General features: G+C 43.3%; 1 protein-coding gene and 1 long non-coding RNA gene across 13 annotated transcripts in view; one reads left to right on the top strand and one right to left on the bottom strand.

Moving 5' to 3' along the window:
• LOC140464273 (uncharacterized) overlaps window positions 1–11,807 on the bottom strand; it is a 105,265-nt gene extending 93,458 nt beyond the window's left edge. For 2 of the 5 annotated variants that reach the window (XR_011954901.1, XR_011954899.1), the window contains exon 1: window positions 11,726–11,797. This is a non-coding gene — a long non-coding RNA (uncharacterized lncRNA). The other 3 variants (XR_011954902.1, XR_011954898.1, XR_011954900.1) reach the window with 2 other exon arrangements.
• A 78-nt stretch (window positions 11,808–11,885) lies between these two features.
• Window positions 11,886–14,607, top strand: part of LOC140464265 (trinucleotide repeat-containing gene 6A protein-like) — a 180,215-nt gene continuing 177,493 nt past the window's right edge. For all 8 annotated transcript variants that reach the window (XM_072559118.1, XM_072559117.1, XM_072559109.1 and 5 more), the window contains exons 1-2: window positions 11,886–12,017; window positions 12,319–12,366. In XM_072559118.1, coding sequence (XP_072415219.1) covers window positions 12,013–12,017; window positions 12,319–12,366 — 53 coding nt within the window. In that variant the 5' untranslated portion in view covers window positions 11,886–12,012. The remainder of the gene's footprint in view (window positions 12,018–12,318; window positions 12,367–14,607) is intronic.

Raw genomic sequence — 14,607 nt, 5'->3', positions numbered from 1 at the left:
TAGACTTTTTTTTAATACTATACATACTCCTGTCAACCTGTCCAAGTCGACCTCTTATTTTTGGCCAAAAAATCTTGTATTTTCCATGTCTGTCATGTATAAATCAACCCTACTTTATCATATTAAATCACATTTATTCATTCAGACCGGTAAGTCTACTCATTGCTCTTTGTTTACTATATCACATCTCCATTCATTCATTCAGAACTTTACATACCGCACTTGGTTTACTACACCATGTCTGATTCATTCAGACGGGTACTAAGTCTATCAGTACTTATCATGCTTCGTTCACTATACATCCAAAAGTTAATATGGGTAAAAAGTTAATCATTTTGATTGTGCTATTATATCTGAATAAAAGTGAGATATATTAGCTACATACCAGTTTATCTTTAATTCTTTGACAAATGTGTTAACGTTACTAAGGTTCATAACATGCAAGAGTAAATGGGAGGGAAACAGAAGAATTTGGCAGGAAATTTCAAGATGCTTACACCTTCAGAATTTAATAAATGTTTCATCTTAAGTGTGCCATTATACCAAGCCATGATGATGTAGAACAGTGTGATTTTGCAGGATTTCAATAAATCTTGGACATACTAAATTTTCATACCAGTCTCTTGCTTTTACCTGATAATGATCTTTACTGCAATTCATTTTTCTTAGAGTCATAGAGATGTACCGCATGGAAATAGACCCTTCGGTCCAACCTGTCTGTGCCAACCAGATATCCCAACCCAATCTAGTCCCACTTGCCAACACCCAGCCCATATCCATCCAAACCCTTCCTATTCATATACCCATCCAAATGCCTCTTAAATGTTGCAATTGTACCAGCCGCCACCACATCCTCTGGCAGCTCATTCCATACACATACCACCCTGTGCGTGAAAAAGTTGCCCCTTAGGTCTCTTTTATACCTTTACCCTCTCACCCTAAACCTATGCCCTCTAGTTCTGGACTCCCTGACCCCAGGGAAAAGACTTTGTCTACTTATCCTATCCATGCCACTCATAATTTTGTAAATCTCTATAAGGTCACCCCTCAGCCCCCGATGCTCCAGGGAAAACAGCCCTAGCCTGTTCGGCCTCTCCCTGTAGCTCAGATCCTCCAACCCTGGCAACATCCTTTTAAATCTTTTCTGAACCCTTTCAAGTTTCACAACATCTTTCCGAGGAAGGAGACCAGAATTGTACGCAGTATTCCAACAGTGGCCTAACCAATGTCCTGTACAGCTGCAACATGACCTCCCAACTCCTTTTATGGGCGGCACGGTGGCACGGTGGTTAGCACTGTTGCCTCACAGCGCCAGAGACCCAGGTTCAATTCCCGCCTCAGGCGACTGACTATGTGGAGTTTGCATATTCTCCCCGTGTCTGCGTGGGTGTCCTCCGGGTGCTCTGGTTTCCTCCCACAATCCAAAAAATGTGTAGGTTAGGTGAATTGACCATGCTAAATTGCCTGTAGTGTTAGGTGAAGGGTAAATGTAGGGGAATGGGTCTGGGTGGGTTACGCTTCGGCGGGTCGGTGTGGACTTGTTGGGCCAAAGGGCCTGTTTCTACACTGTAAGTAATCTAATCTAATCTAATCCTGTACTCAATACTCTGACCAATAAAGGAAAGCATACCAAATGCCTTCTTCACTTTCCTATCTACCTGCGACTCCACTTTCAAGGAGCTATGAACCTGCATTCCAAGGTCTCTTTGTTCAGCAACACTCCCTAGGACCTTACCATTAAGTGTATAAGTTCTGCTAAGATTTGCTTTCCCAAAATGCAGCACCTCGCATTTATCGGAATTAAACTCCATCTGCCACTTCTCAGCCCATTGGCCCATCTGGTCCAGATCCTGTTGTAATCGGAGGTAACCCTCTTCGCTGTCCACTACACCTCCAATTTTGGTGTCATCTGCAAACTTACTAACTGTACCTCTTATGCTTGCATCCAAAGCATTTATGTAAATGACAAAGTAGAGAGCCCAGCACCGATCCTTGTGGCACTCCACTGGTCACAGGCCTCCAATCTGAAAAACAACCCTCCACCACCACCCTCTGTCTTAACTTTTGAGCCAGTTCTGTATCCAAATGGCTAGTTCTCCCTGTGTTCCATGAGATTGAACCTTGCTAATCAGACTCCCACGGGGAACCTTGTCGTACGCCTTACTGAAGTTCATATAGATCACATCTACTGCTCTGCCCTCATCAATCTTCTTTGTTACTTCTTCAAAAAACTCAATCAAGTTTGTGAGACATGATTTCCCACACACAAAGCCATGCTGACTATCCCAAATCAGTCCTTACCTTTCCAAATACATGTACATCCTGTCCCTAAGGATTCCCTCCAACAACTTGCCCACCACCCAGGTCAGGCTCACCGGTCTATAGTTCCCTGGCTTGTCTTTACCGCCCTTCTTAAACAGTGGCACCACGTTTGCCAACCTCCAGTCTTCTGGCACCCCTCACCTGTGACTATCAATGATACAAATATTTCAGTAAGAGGCCCAGCAATCACTTCTTTAGCTTCCCACAGAGTTCTCGGGTACACCTGATCAGGTCATGGGGATTTATCCACTTTTAACCATTTCAAGACATCCAGCACTTCCTCCTCTGTAATCTGGGCATTTTGCAAGATGTCACCATCTATTTCCCTACAGTCCATACCTTCCATATCCTTTTCCACAGTAAATACTGATGCAAAATATTCATTTAGTATCTCCCCCATTTTCTGTGGCTCCACACAAAGGCCGCCTTGCTGATCTTTGAGGGGCCCTATTCTCTCCCTAGTTACCCTTTTGTCCTTGATAAATTTGTAAAATCCCTTTGGATTCTCCTTAATTCTATTTGCCAAAGCTATCTCATGTCCCCGTTTTGCCCTCCTAAGTATACTCCTACTTACTTTATACTCTTCTAAGGATTCACTTGATCTATCCTGTCTGTACCTGACATATGCTTCCTTCTTTTTCTTAACCAAACCCTCAATTTCTTTAGTCATCCAGCATTCCCTATACCTACCAGCCTTCCCTTTCACCCTGACAGAAATATACTTTCTCTGGATTCTTGTTATCTCATTTCTGAAGGCTTCCCATTTTCCAGCTGTCCCTTTACCTGCGAACATCTGCCCCCAATCAGCTTTTGAAAGTTCTTGCCTAATACCGTCAAAATTGGCCTTTCTCCAATTTAGGACTTCAACTTTTAGATCTGGTCTATCCTTTTCCATCACTATTTTAAAATGAATAGAATTATGGTCGCTGGCCCCAAAGTCCGCCCCCACTGACACCTCAGTCACCTGCCCTGCCTTATTTCCCAAGAGTAGATCAAGTTTTGCACCTTCTCTAGTAGGTACATCCACATACTGAATCAGAAAATTGTCTTGTACACACTTAAGAAATTCCTCTCCGTCTAAACCTTTAACACTATGGCTGTCCCAGTTGATGGTTGGAAAGTTGAAATCCCCGTACCATAACTACTCTATTATTCTTACAGATAGCTGAGATCTCCTTACAAGTTTGTTTCTCCATTTCCCTGTGACTATTGGGGGGTCTATAATACAATCCCAATAAGATGATCATGCCTTTCTTATTTCTCAGTTTCACCCAATTAACTTCCCTGGATGTATTTCCGGGAATATCCTCCCTCAGCACAGCTGTAATGCTATCCCTTATCAAAAATGCGACTCTCCCTCCTCTCTTGCCTCCCTTTCTATCCTTCCTGTACCATTTGTATCCTGGAACATTAAGCTGCCAGTCCTGCCCATTCCTGAGCCATGTTACCGTAAATGCTATGATATGCTAGTCCCATGTTCCTAACCATGCCGAGTTCATCTGCCTTCCCTGTTAGGCCCCTTGCATTGAACCTTTACCCGGGATTAAGTTGTGCGATCAAATTCACTTTTGCTAATAATACAGTATTTCGAACAGCAGCATGAATTTCAGCCCCTCAAAACTTGTGCCCGTGTTTTAGTTGACCCCCTAATTTCAGCTTTAAAAAACTGTCTTCAAAATTCGACCTATGCATGAGTATATACACAGTATGTGGTTAAAAAATAGAAAGTTTCAGGGATATGTGGAAATGCAGGGGGCTGAATCAGATTGACATGATCATATCTGGATAACTGGTAGGAATTTGTTGAAGCATTTTCACACGGTGGTAAGTTTTTGTGAAGATTGTTGACCTGTGAAGATTAACTAGGCCTTTAATAAGGTTTTGCTGCAGGTTGTAGCATATCTGCCTTGACATAATTGGATTTATGTATATACCTATTTTGTAAATACAAGTTAAAACCTCCAAGTATGGATGGTTGGCTTGGGTTGTATTTGCTCACTTTCCAGGCTGAATTGCACATATTTTAGGCTATCACATCCCACATAGGAAGAGGAGATCTTCTCCAGGTGGGCTTTGCCACTGATCTGTGATCAGATGCTATGTTTCTCTTCTCATCCTCAATTGTCCCTAGCATGTCTTACAATGAATTGGGAAAAGATTAACCAGCTTTCTCAATCTTGGTCACTATCCAATTGCTTCGCTTGGACACTGGGTGAGTACAGTATGGAATGTGGTTGTTTTGCACAGTTAATTGACTTGTTAACATGCCTCAGCTGACCATTACAATGTCCAGCTTGTGCTGGAAAGTGATAGGTAATACCACTTACAAACAATGCATCTATGTAACAAGAGAAAACCCAAACATTGTTCCCTGAATTGCAACAGCACCATCAATAAAAAGATTTACGTCAGCGCTATGTTCAGGAGCATCACTCACCAGATACTTAATCAGTCATATGACCAATCTGGCTTGCAGGGCAGGGCAAATGCTCCATAGTCTGAGGCAAGTCATTCACCTGCTGATCTCCAAACATCTCTACCAACATTTTTTTATTTAGTCAAAGGATGTGAGTTGCTGGACAAATCAGCATTTACTCCCCATCCCTAACCGCTCTTAAGGATGTAATGGTGAAATACTTTTGAATCACAGAAAAGTAACAGCACAGAAAGAGGCCATTCATGTCACTGTTTAAAAATCAAACAGGCACAGATTTAAACAGAGATTAAGTGAAATTTTTCATTCAGAGGGTTGTCATTGGATTCATCACACTGAAAGGCAGGGGAGGCAGAGTAATTGAACAGAGACAGATAGATTCTTGTTAAGCAAGAAGGTTAAAAGGTTATTGGGATAGTTAGGAATGTAAATTTGAAGTTACAATCAAGTCAACCGTGATCTTATTGAATGGTGGAGTAGACTTAAGGGGCTCAATGGCCTACTCCTGCTCCTGATTTATATCTTGATGTGTGTGTGCATTCAGCCCATCACTCTGCACCTGCTGAACAAACTAGCCATCCATTCTAATCCCACGTGTTAGAACCTGGTCTGTACCCTTGCTAATGACAGTCTTTCAGGTGTTGGTCCAGGATACTTTGCAAATGAATTAGTGGTTTTCACCTCAACTATCAAACTGGGCAGTTAATTCCAGACATCCAACACTCTCTGAGTGAAAGTTATTTTCCTCATATCGTTTCCGATTGTTCTGCCAATCAGCTTAAATCTGTGCCCCTGCTAACATACCTCTCTGCTAAGAGACACAGTTGTCCCCTGCCCACTCTACCCAAGTCTCTCTTGATTTTGAACACTGATGAAATCACCCCCCTCCCTCATCTAAGGAAAGCAATCCTACCCTATTCAATCTTTACTTACACCTGTCATTTTCAAAGCCTTGTAACATTCTTGTAAATCTCCTTTGTATTCCTTCTGAAGCAATTATTTGCTTCCAATAATATGGTGACTAGAACAGTACACACAACCCCAGCTGTGGCGTAACCACTGTCTTATATGGTTCCAGCTTTACATCCTTGATCTTGTGTCCAATGAAGGAGAGCATTCCATATGCTTTCCTTATCATCTTATATAACTCTACTCCCACTTTCAGGAATCTTTGGAAATGCATTCTAAGATCCCTCACTTCCTCCACTCCTCTCAAAACTCTCATATTTATTCTGTATTTTCTTTCTTTGTTTGCCCTGCCAAACAATAATCTCACACTTCTCCAACTGATCTCCATCAGTTACTTTTCTGCCCATTCAACCAAACTATTGATACCTTCCTGTGGTTTATAGCCATCTTGTCACTATCAACTAATTATAGAAATCATACAATCCCTACAGTGTGGAAACAGGCCATTTGGCCCAACAACTTTGGCCAGCTTTATCTTGTTTGCAAATTTTTCAATCATGCCTCCCATGTTAAAGTTTAGATCATTAATATATACTGCAAATAACAAGGGCTCCAAAACTGAGCACTGTAGAAGACATCTGGAACCTACTTTCCATTCACAAAAACATGCCTTCCTAAAATCCATGTGGACTACATCCACTGCACTATTCTGATCAATCCTCCTTGTTACCTCCTCAAAAAAATCCACCAAGTTAGTAAGTCAAGACCTTCCTTGAATAAAATCATAATGACTATCCATGATTAATCTATGCCTTTCTAAGTAACAGTTAATTCTATCACTCAATATTGATTCCAGTAATTTGCCCAAGACCAAGATCAAACAGACCAGCCTACTTGGTGTATCCCTTGCACCTTTTTTGAATACTGGTACAATACACGCAGACCTCAAATCCTCTGGTACCGTGCTTGTGTTTAGTGAGATATGGAAAATGAAATATCAAAGAGTTGAGGACTATGGTGTGCTGGCACAAAAGATGAATTAAGGCCTGTGACATATCAACCTCCACCCTCACAAAGCCAGGGACCTGGGTTCAATTCCACCCTTGGGCGATTGTCTGTGTGGAATTTGCACATTCTCCATACGTCTGCATGGGTTTCCTCTGGTTACCTCTCACAGTCCAAAGATGAGCAGGTTAGGTGGATTGGCCATGCTAAATTGCCTGTAGTATTGAGGGATGTATATGCTAAGAGAATTAGTTATGGTAAATGTGGGGTTACAGAGATAGGGTCTGGGTAAGATGCTCTTTGGAGGGTCGGTGTAGACTCAATGGGCCGAATGGCCTGCTTCCACACTGTAGGATTCTATGATTCTATGCTAAGCACAATCTTGTTGAAGGCTTGATGAGCTGAGTGTTCTATTTCTGCCTGTATTCCTTATGTTCTTATAATGTATTTCCATATTCATGCTAAATTTAAGTGTTGGATTCACTATCTTCAAATGGTTATGCACTGTTACTTCATTCATCTGCCCAACTTAATTTCCTTAGCTAATCCAGAATTGTACCTTCTCTTGTTGCTTATTACATGAATCAGGAATGATTTGAAATCTAGCCAATTTCGCACAGTGATTTTGCTACACAAAATGATGGAACGTATCCTTGAAGTGAAGTCCAAAGGACAGTGCGATAATGTCGTGGACAGATGTATCTACTAAATGTAGATCATTCAGGATGAGGTCAAGTATGTTTTTCTCTTTTGTTGGTTCTGTCATTATTTGCTGCAAGCTCGATCTAGCAGCTTTGTGCTTTAGGATTCAGATATATTGGTCTGTAGTGGTATGGGCTATGTACATTGAAGTCCCCAGTAGTGTACATTCTGTGTCCTTGCCAACGTGTGTGTCCTCCAAGTGACTGTTTATCAACTGTGGTAGGTGGTAATAAGCAGGAGGTTTCTTTGCTCACATTTGACCTGATGCATGAGACTTCAATGGGCCTGAAGTCAATGGTAAGAATTCCCAGGGAAACTCTTCCCTGAATACTGATCACTGTGCTGCTACAGTGATTCTGTTCAGTCATTGGGCTGACGATCATGGTGCCTGGGATGTTGCCTGTCAGATATGATTCCATGAAAATGACTACGTCCAGCAATAAGACACATCTTCCAATTTTGGTATAAGACTCTCAGTGTTAGTAAGGAGGACTTTTTAGGGTCAACAGGACTATTATTACTTCTGGTCAGGGTTTAGATCAGAGTGGTGCTGGGAAAACACAGCAGGTCAGGCAGCGTCCGTGGAGCAGGAAAATCAACGTTTTGGGAAAAAGGCCTTCTTCAGGATTAGAGGCAGGAAGCCTCCAGGGTAGAGAGATAAATGAGGGGTGGGGCTGGGAAGAAGGTAACAAAGAGTATAATAGATTCATGGGGGTGGGGATGGAGGTGATAGGTCAGAGAGGAGGGTGGGGGAAGCAAAGAGTACAATAGGTGAACGGGGTGGGGATGGAGATGATAGATCAGAGGGGAGGTTGGAGCGAATAGGTGGGAAGGGAGATTGGCAGGTAGGACAGGTCACGGGTACAGTGCTGAGCTGGAAGGTTGGAGCTGAGGTGAGGTGGGGGAAGGGGAAATGAGGAAACTGGTGAAGTCCACATTGATGCCCTGGGGTTGAAGTGTTCCGAGGCGGAAGATGAGGCGTTCTTCCTCCAGGCATCGGGTGGTGAGGGAGCAGCGGTGGGGAGGCCCAGGGCCTGGATGTCCTCGGCAGAATGGAAGGGGGAGTTAAAATGTTGGGCCACGGGGCGGTGGGGTTGATTGGTGCGGGTGTCCTGGAGATGTTCCCTGAAGCGCTGTGTGAGGAGGTGTCCAGTCTCCCCAATGTAGAGGAGACCGTATTGGGAGCAACAGATACAATAAATGACATTGGCGGATGTGCTGGTGAAACTTTGGATGTGGAAGGCTCCTTTGGGGTATTGGATGGTGGTGAGGGAGGAGTTGTGGCCGCAGGTTTTGCAATTCCTGCGGTGGCAGGGGAGGGTGCCAGGATGGGAGGGTGGTTTGATGGGGAGTGTGACCAGGTAGTCACGGAGGGAATGGTCTTTGCGAAAAGCGGAAAGGGGTGGGGAGGGAAATATATCTCTGGTGGTGGGATCTGTTTGGAGGTGGCAGAAATGTTGGCGGATGATGCGGTTAATGCAAAGGTTGGTAGGGTGGAAAGTGAGGACGGGGGGGGGGGTCTGTCCTTGTTATGGTTGGAGGGGTGGGGTTTGAGGGCAGAGGCGCGGGATGTGGATGAGATGCGTTGGAGGGCATCTTCAACCACGTGGGAAGGGAAATTGCAGTCTCTAAAGAAGTATGCCATCTGGTTTGTTCTGTGGTGGAACTGGTCCTCCTGGGAGCAGATATGGCAGAGGCAGAGGAATTGGGAATACGGGAAGGCATTTTTGCAGGAGGTAGGGTGAGAAGAGGTGTAATCCACGTAGCTCTGGGAGTCAGTGGGTTTGTAAAAAATGTCAGTGTCAAGTCGGCCATCATTAATGGAGATGGAGAGGCCCAGGAAGGGGAGGGAGGTGTCAGAGATGGTCCAGGTGAATTTAAGGTCAGGGTGGAATGTGTTGGTGAAGTTGATGAACTGCTCAAACTCCTTGCAGGAGTACGAGGTGGCGCCGATGCAGTATCAATGTAGCGGAGGAAGAGGTGGGGAGTGGTGCCAGTGTAACGACAGAAGATGGACTGTTCTACATCGCTGACAAAGAGACAGGCATAGTTGGGGCCCATACAGGTGCCCATGGCTACCCTTTGGTCTGGAGGAAGTGGGAGGATTCGATGGAGAAATTTTTAAGGATGAGGACCAGTTCAGCCAAACGAATGAGAGTGTCAGTGGAAGGGTACTGTTGGGTCGTTGGAAGAGGAGGAAACAGAGGGCTTGGAGGCCCTGGTCATGGTGGATGGACGTGTAGAGGGATTGGATATTCATGATGAAGGTGAGGCGTTGGGGGCTGGGGAAACGGAGGTCTTTGAGGAGGTGGAGGGTGTGGGTGGTGTCTCAAACGTATGTGGGGAGTTCCTGGACCAGCGGGGGATAGGACAGTATTGAGGTAGGTGGAGATGAGTTTGGTGGGGCAGGAGCAGGCTGAGACAATGGGTCAGCCAGGGTGGTCAGGCTTGTGAATCTAGGGAAAGAGGTAGAATCAGACAGTGTGGGGTTCCCGGACTACGAGGTTGGAAGCTGTGGGTGAGAGATCTCCTGAGATCATGAGGTTCTGTATGATCTGGGAGATGATGGTTTGGTGATGGTCTGCCTGGTTTCATTTCTTTTAATCACCTTTGTTGTGATTAGGTACAACTGATGACATTTATGAATCAACCACAATGCCAGAACAAGTGAGAAATGCAGATTTTACTTCCTTAAAGGGCTTTACGACGGTTGTGGCTACCATTAAATTCCACATTGAAACTGAATGTCATCATTCTTTGTGATGGGATTCAAATATATGTCAAGATTAGAGTGGTACTAGAAAAGTACAGCAGGTCAGGCAGCACCCGAAGAGCAGGAAAAATAGACGTTTCAGACAAAAGCTCTTCATCAAGACAGTTCACAGCACATTTTAAATGAGAAAACCTTCTCCTTGTGAAAGTTATTGGCTCTGGCTACATTCTGAAAATATGCTAAAGGCTTGTAATAGTCGATTGGAGGATATGCCAGACTACAAAGTCAAATATTGAACACAATTCTGCTGCTGCTAATGATTCACAGCACCTCATGGTGCAACGTTTTTAGTTGCTAGATCCTGAAACGTTGATTTTCCTGCTCCTTGGATGCTGCCTGACCTGCTGTGCTTTTCCAGCACCACTCTCGTCTTGACTCTGATCTCCAGCATCTGCAGTACTCACTTTCGCCCTTTAAGTATATGTTGTCAGGGTCTCTGGAACTATTAGTCCAGTGACAATATCACTCTGGCACCTCTCCAACTTATAAGGCTGAAAGTGCCGTAAGCTGCAGACACAATCTGAAAAGAAACTAGTGGGTAGAGAAAGGAAAATCTCATATTAGTGTTGAAGATGCAAGCTTCTGAGTTCAGGATTAACTTTCATGAGGAGAAGGTTTTCTCATTTGAAATGTGCTGTGAACTGTCCATGGATGTATAAAGCAATGTGAAAGAACATTTTAGCTTGCGTTTTACCAGCTTTATCACAAGCTTTCTTGAAGAAGGAGCAGGTGTCCTGTGACTTCTAACTTTGTCCATTCCAGTCCAATACTGGCACTCCGCATCATGGTGTTAGATGAGACAGTTTCTGGATTAGTGGTGCTGGAAGAGCACAGCAGTTCAGGCAGCATCCAAGTAGCTTCGAAATCGACGTTTCGGGCAAAAGTTTCGGACAGTGTCGAGTCAGTTTTACTCTACATTTAATTCACGATGTGCTTAACCTAAAATGGTTTGAATAGCTTTATTCTAGGCTATGCCGAACATTGATACGTGGCGCACCACAAAGGAAATTGTTTAATTCACCAACACATATCACTTTGATGTAGAAAAAAAACAATAATTCAAAATTATAAACTGTGATGTACATACCAAATTAGATGAGATTAGAACGAAAGAAAAAGTAAATCGACTGCAGAGGTAGTTCTTCGAAATTACGTCGATTTCGCTGCTCGTTGGATGCTGCCTGAACTGCTGTGCTCTTCCAGCACCACTAATCCAGTACTTCGAAATTAACAGTTGAGCGAACTCAACTGCTTGAGCAAGTGCCCAAGGTAGAATATTCTATGAGAGCAACGGTAAATTGGAGTTTGGAAACTCGAAAGCACAAATGTTTGTTCCCCTGATGAGGGCAACTGCACAGTAACATCCTCCCCAGTAGATAATCCCACTAATATTCTACGATGAATGGATAAGGGTGATTTGAACTAGGTGCGACTGGAAACTAGAGGAGAAAACTGGGCTTGCGAAATGACTGCCTTTAGTTTAACAGCCAAATGCAATCGTTCAGAAAAATATCCAATCAGTCACTGTCACGGAACTCCTTTCCAACGCTACTGCACGAATTATTAATTGGTATTCATACCTCTTTCAGAGCTTACAGTCAACTTGTGGCTCGTTTCTTTTCCGGCCCTTCCCTCGATCTTGAGCTGGTTGCCATAGCACCCACCCATCCGGTTGCCATGTGATCAGCCATTTGCGGACCGGAAGTGCCCGGCCGCGCGCTCCGAGACCAGTTCCTGTCAGTTAGAAGAAGATGGCGGCTGTGGAAAGTGAGCGCTGTGTTTGGCGCCGCGGCCACTCGCACACTCATTATTAAAGCCTTATTCGCATGTTTAGCTTTCGAATTTCTCACTGTTGCACTTTACATTAATGAGGTATGTAGATTTGTCTTTTCCTTGGGTTGTGCAAGCGAGCCGGCTCCAGCATATACAGTCCACCGACCGTTTTGTTTGATGCTGTGTCGCCGCTAAACGGGAGAGCGTCGGGTAATGGTTATGGTGGTGGGGTGGAGAGAGAGATAGAAACAGGTCCCTCTGTTGCTGCAGCCGTCAGGACAGGGCCTGTGTGCAAATCCCGCATTGCAGCGCTCTGAACTTAAGGTATTTTGCGGTTTTGTTTTTTTAAAAAAAAATAACACTCAAAATTGCCTCCTGATTGTCGCCTGTTTAATTGCAGAGGATTGGAGGCTAACGCTACCAAAGAAGCTCAAGATAAACTAAACAGGTAAGGTTTACCTTTGATTCATTTTGCAGCTAAATACATTCAAGTTAAATTTTGGGGAGGGAAATGTCTGACCTTCACCTACTCTTTCATATAAAGCCTCCGCCGCTCTTATTCCGTTTGAGTTAAATTGTGGAGAAAAACTGTAGAATAAATACTAAAACTTGCAAATATTGCAAATGCTGTAAAGTAAATGAGATTGGATCGAGGTCAGTTAGCATCTAGGAAAAGCATGGCGCGCTGTATCGCCCTTCCAGGTATTGACTTGTAAACATGTATTTTGCAGGAATCGATTGGCATCGCTGCAAATTAAAAGATATAAAGTGTACTCAAGAAAGCGGTTGTCTATATGTTTCGAAGTAATTCAGACTTTTCACGTACGGTTATTCTTTCAGTTGGCTCGTCATGTTGGGAGTATTTACTTTGCTCCTCCATTTTTTGAAGGTAGTCACAACCTTTCATGGGTGAATGAGTGCCCCTTTAGTACATTCCTATAGAAGGATAGTTGCCTTTTTTTTTTACAAATCCGAGTCCTAGGTTGAATTTGCTTTTTCCATATGGTTTAGTTCTGTATTGTGTGCATACACTCAAAGGCCTGAGAAGAATGAATCCTCAATCTGTTTAATTTTTTATAGAAATTATAAAGCCACCACTGGACGCTTGGGAAGAATTTATAAGTGTAGAAAAATGTTCTGGAGCATTTTATAGAAATGTTTTATTGTAATAAAACATCCCAAAATATTTCACAGGAATACAATTAGGCCCAAATTTACACTAAACCAATGAAAATATTAAGACCGGTCAAAATTTGATATATTATGAGGCTTAAAGAATAAAATTTTACAAGTAGCTGATGGCAAAGGTAGTGAACAGGAATATAGGATACAGTGGAGGGCCATATTGGAGTTATGTGCTGATCTCAATTGCAGGGTTGGGAGAGGATGCTGAGATGGGAGGAACAAAGTCCAGGAAGGATTTAAACATTAGAATGATACTAAAATTGTAAAAAGTATAGCAAGGAGTACAAGAATGAATGGAAATAGCTGCAAAGTTTTGGATTCATTCAAATTTATTGTAAGTGGATGATGAGCCAGGAAGAGGAGTGGAATGACTGAGTTTACCTCATTTGAGTGAGAGAAATCCTATTTGATGTCTAATGTTCATGCATGCAGCCAGGACTCTATGTCCAGTTGCACATCGTCTTTCTCACCTGCACTTTGGATCTAAAGCTAAGATCATCCAAGTTCCAGGGTAAATTTGTCTTGTCTATATGGTTCAGCTCTGTATTGTGGGTGTATCCTTAAATGCCAGGGGGAAGGGTGAATCCACATTGTTTACATTTTTACAGTAATTGCAAAGCCACTGGACATTTGTGCAGAATTTATGAATGTAGAAAAATGTTCTGAGACATTTTGAAGGCATTGAAGAGCATTGAGTGTAAGAGTTGGGAGGTTGTGTTGCAGCTGTACAGGACATTGGTTAGGCCACTTTTGGAATAATGCGGGCAATACTGGTCTCCTTGCTATTGGAAGGATGTGGTTAAATTTGAAAGGGTTCAGAAAAGGTTTACAAGGATGTTGTCAGGATTAGAGAATTTGAGCTATAGGGAGAGGCTGAATAGGCTGGAGCTGAAGGGTGATCTTAAAAAGATTTATAAAGTCATGAGGGGCTTGAATAGGATAAATAGAAGTCTTTTTCCTGGGGTGAGGGAATTCAGAACCAGAGGGCATAGGTTTAGGGTGAGAGGGAAAAGATATAAAAGGGACCCAACGGGCAACATTTTCACAGAGAGGGTGGTGCATTGTATGGAATGAGCTGCTAGAGGAAGTTGTGCAGGCTGGTACAATTGCAGCATTTGTCATTTGGATAGGTATGTGAATAGAAAGAGTTTAGATGGATATGGGCCAACTGTTGGCAAATGCAACTAGATTAGTTTACCATATCTGGTCAGCATGGATGAATTGGACGAAAGGGTCTGTTTCCGTGCTGTACTTTTACTATGACTCTGAGGCAAATTGGTCGCTCAGCCAAAGACTGATTTCTCTTAGATGTTCCAAAACTCTCAAATGTCTCCTTATCAGATCGTAAAGTAGAAGGTTCAGGGAGAGATGTTCCTGAAAACAAGTTGTAGTTTGCTGTGGCTATTGCTATCAATGGTGGTGCAAAATTAGGAAATGGATGAAAAGTTAAGGTCTCTGTGGGGTTCACTGAAGTTATACAGAGGAGAAAAAAGGTAATTGAAGC

The sequence above is a fragment of the Chiloscyllium punctatum genome, chromosome 40, assembly GCF_047496795.1.
Source record: "Chiloscyllium punctatum isolate Juve2018m chromosome 40, sChiPun1.3, whole genome shotgun sequence".
NCBI classification, from domain to species: domain Eukaryota; kingdom Metazoa; phylum Chordata; class Chondrichthyes; order Orectolobiformes; family Hemiscylliidae; genus Chiloscyllium; species Chiloscyllium punctatum.
The sequence above is the reverse complement of the archived record's forward strand: the minus strand, read 5'-3'. Positions and strand labels throughout refer to the sequence as shown.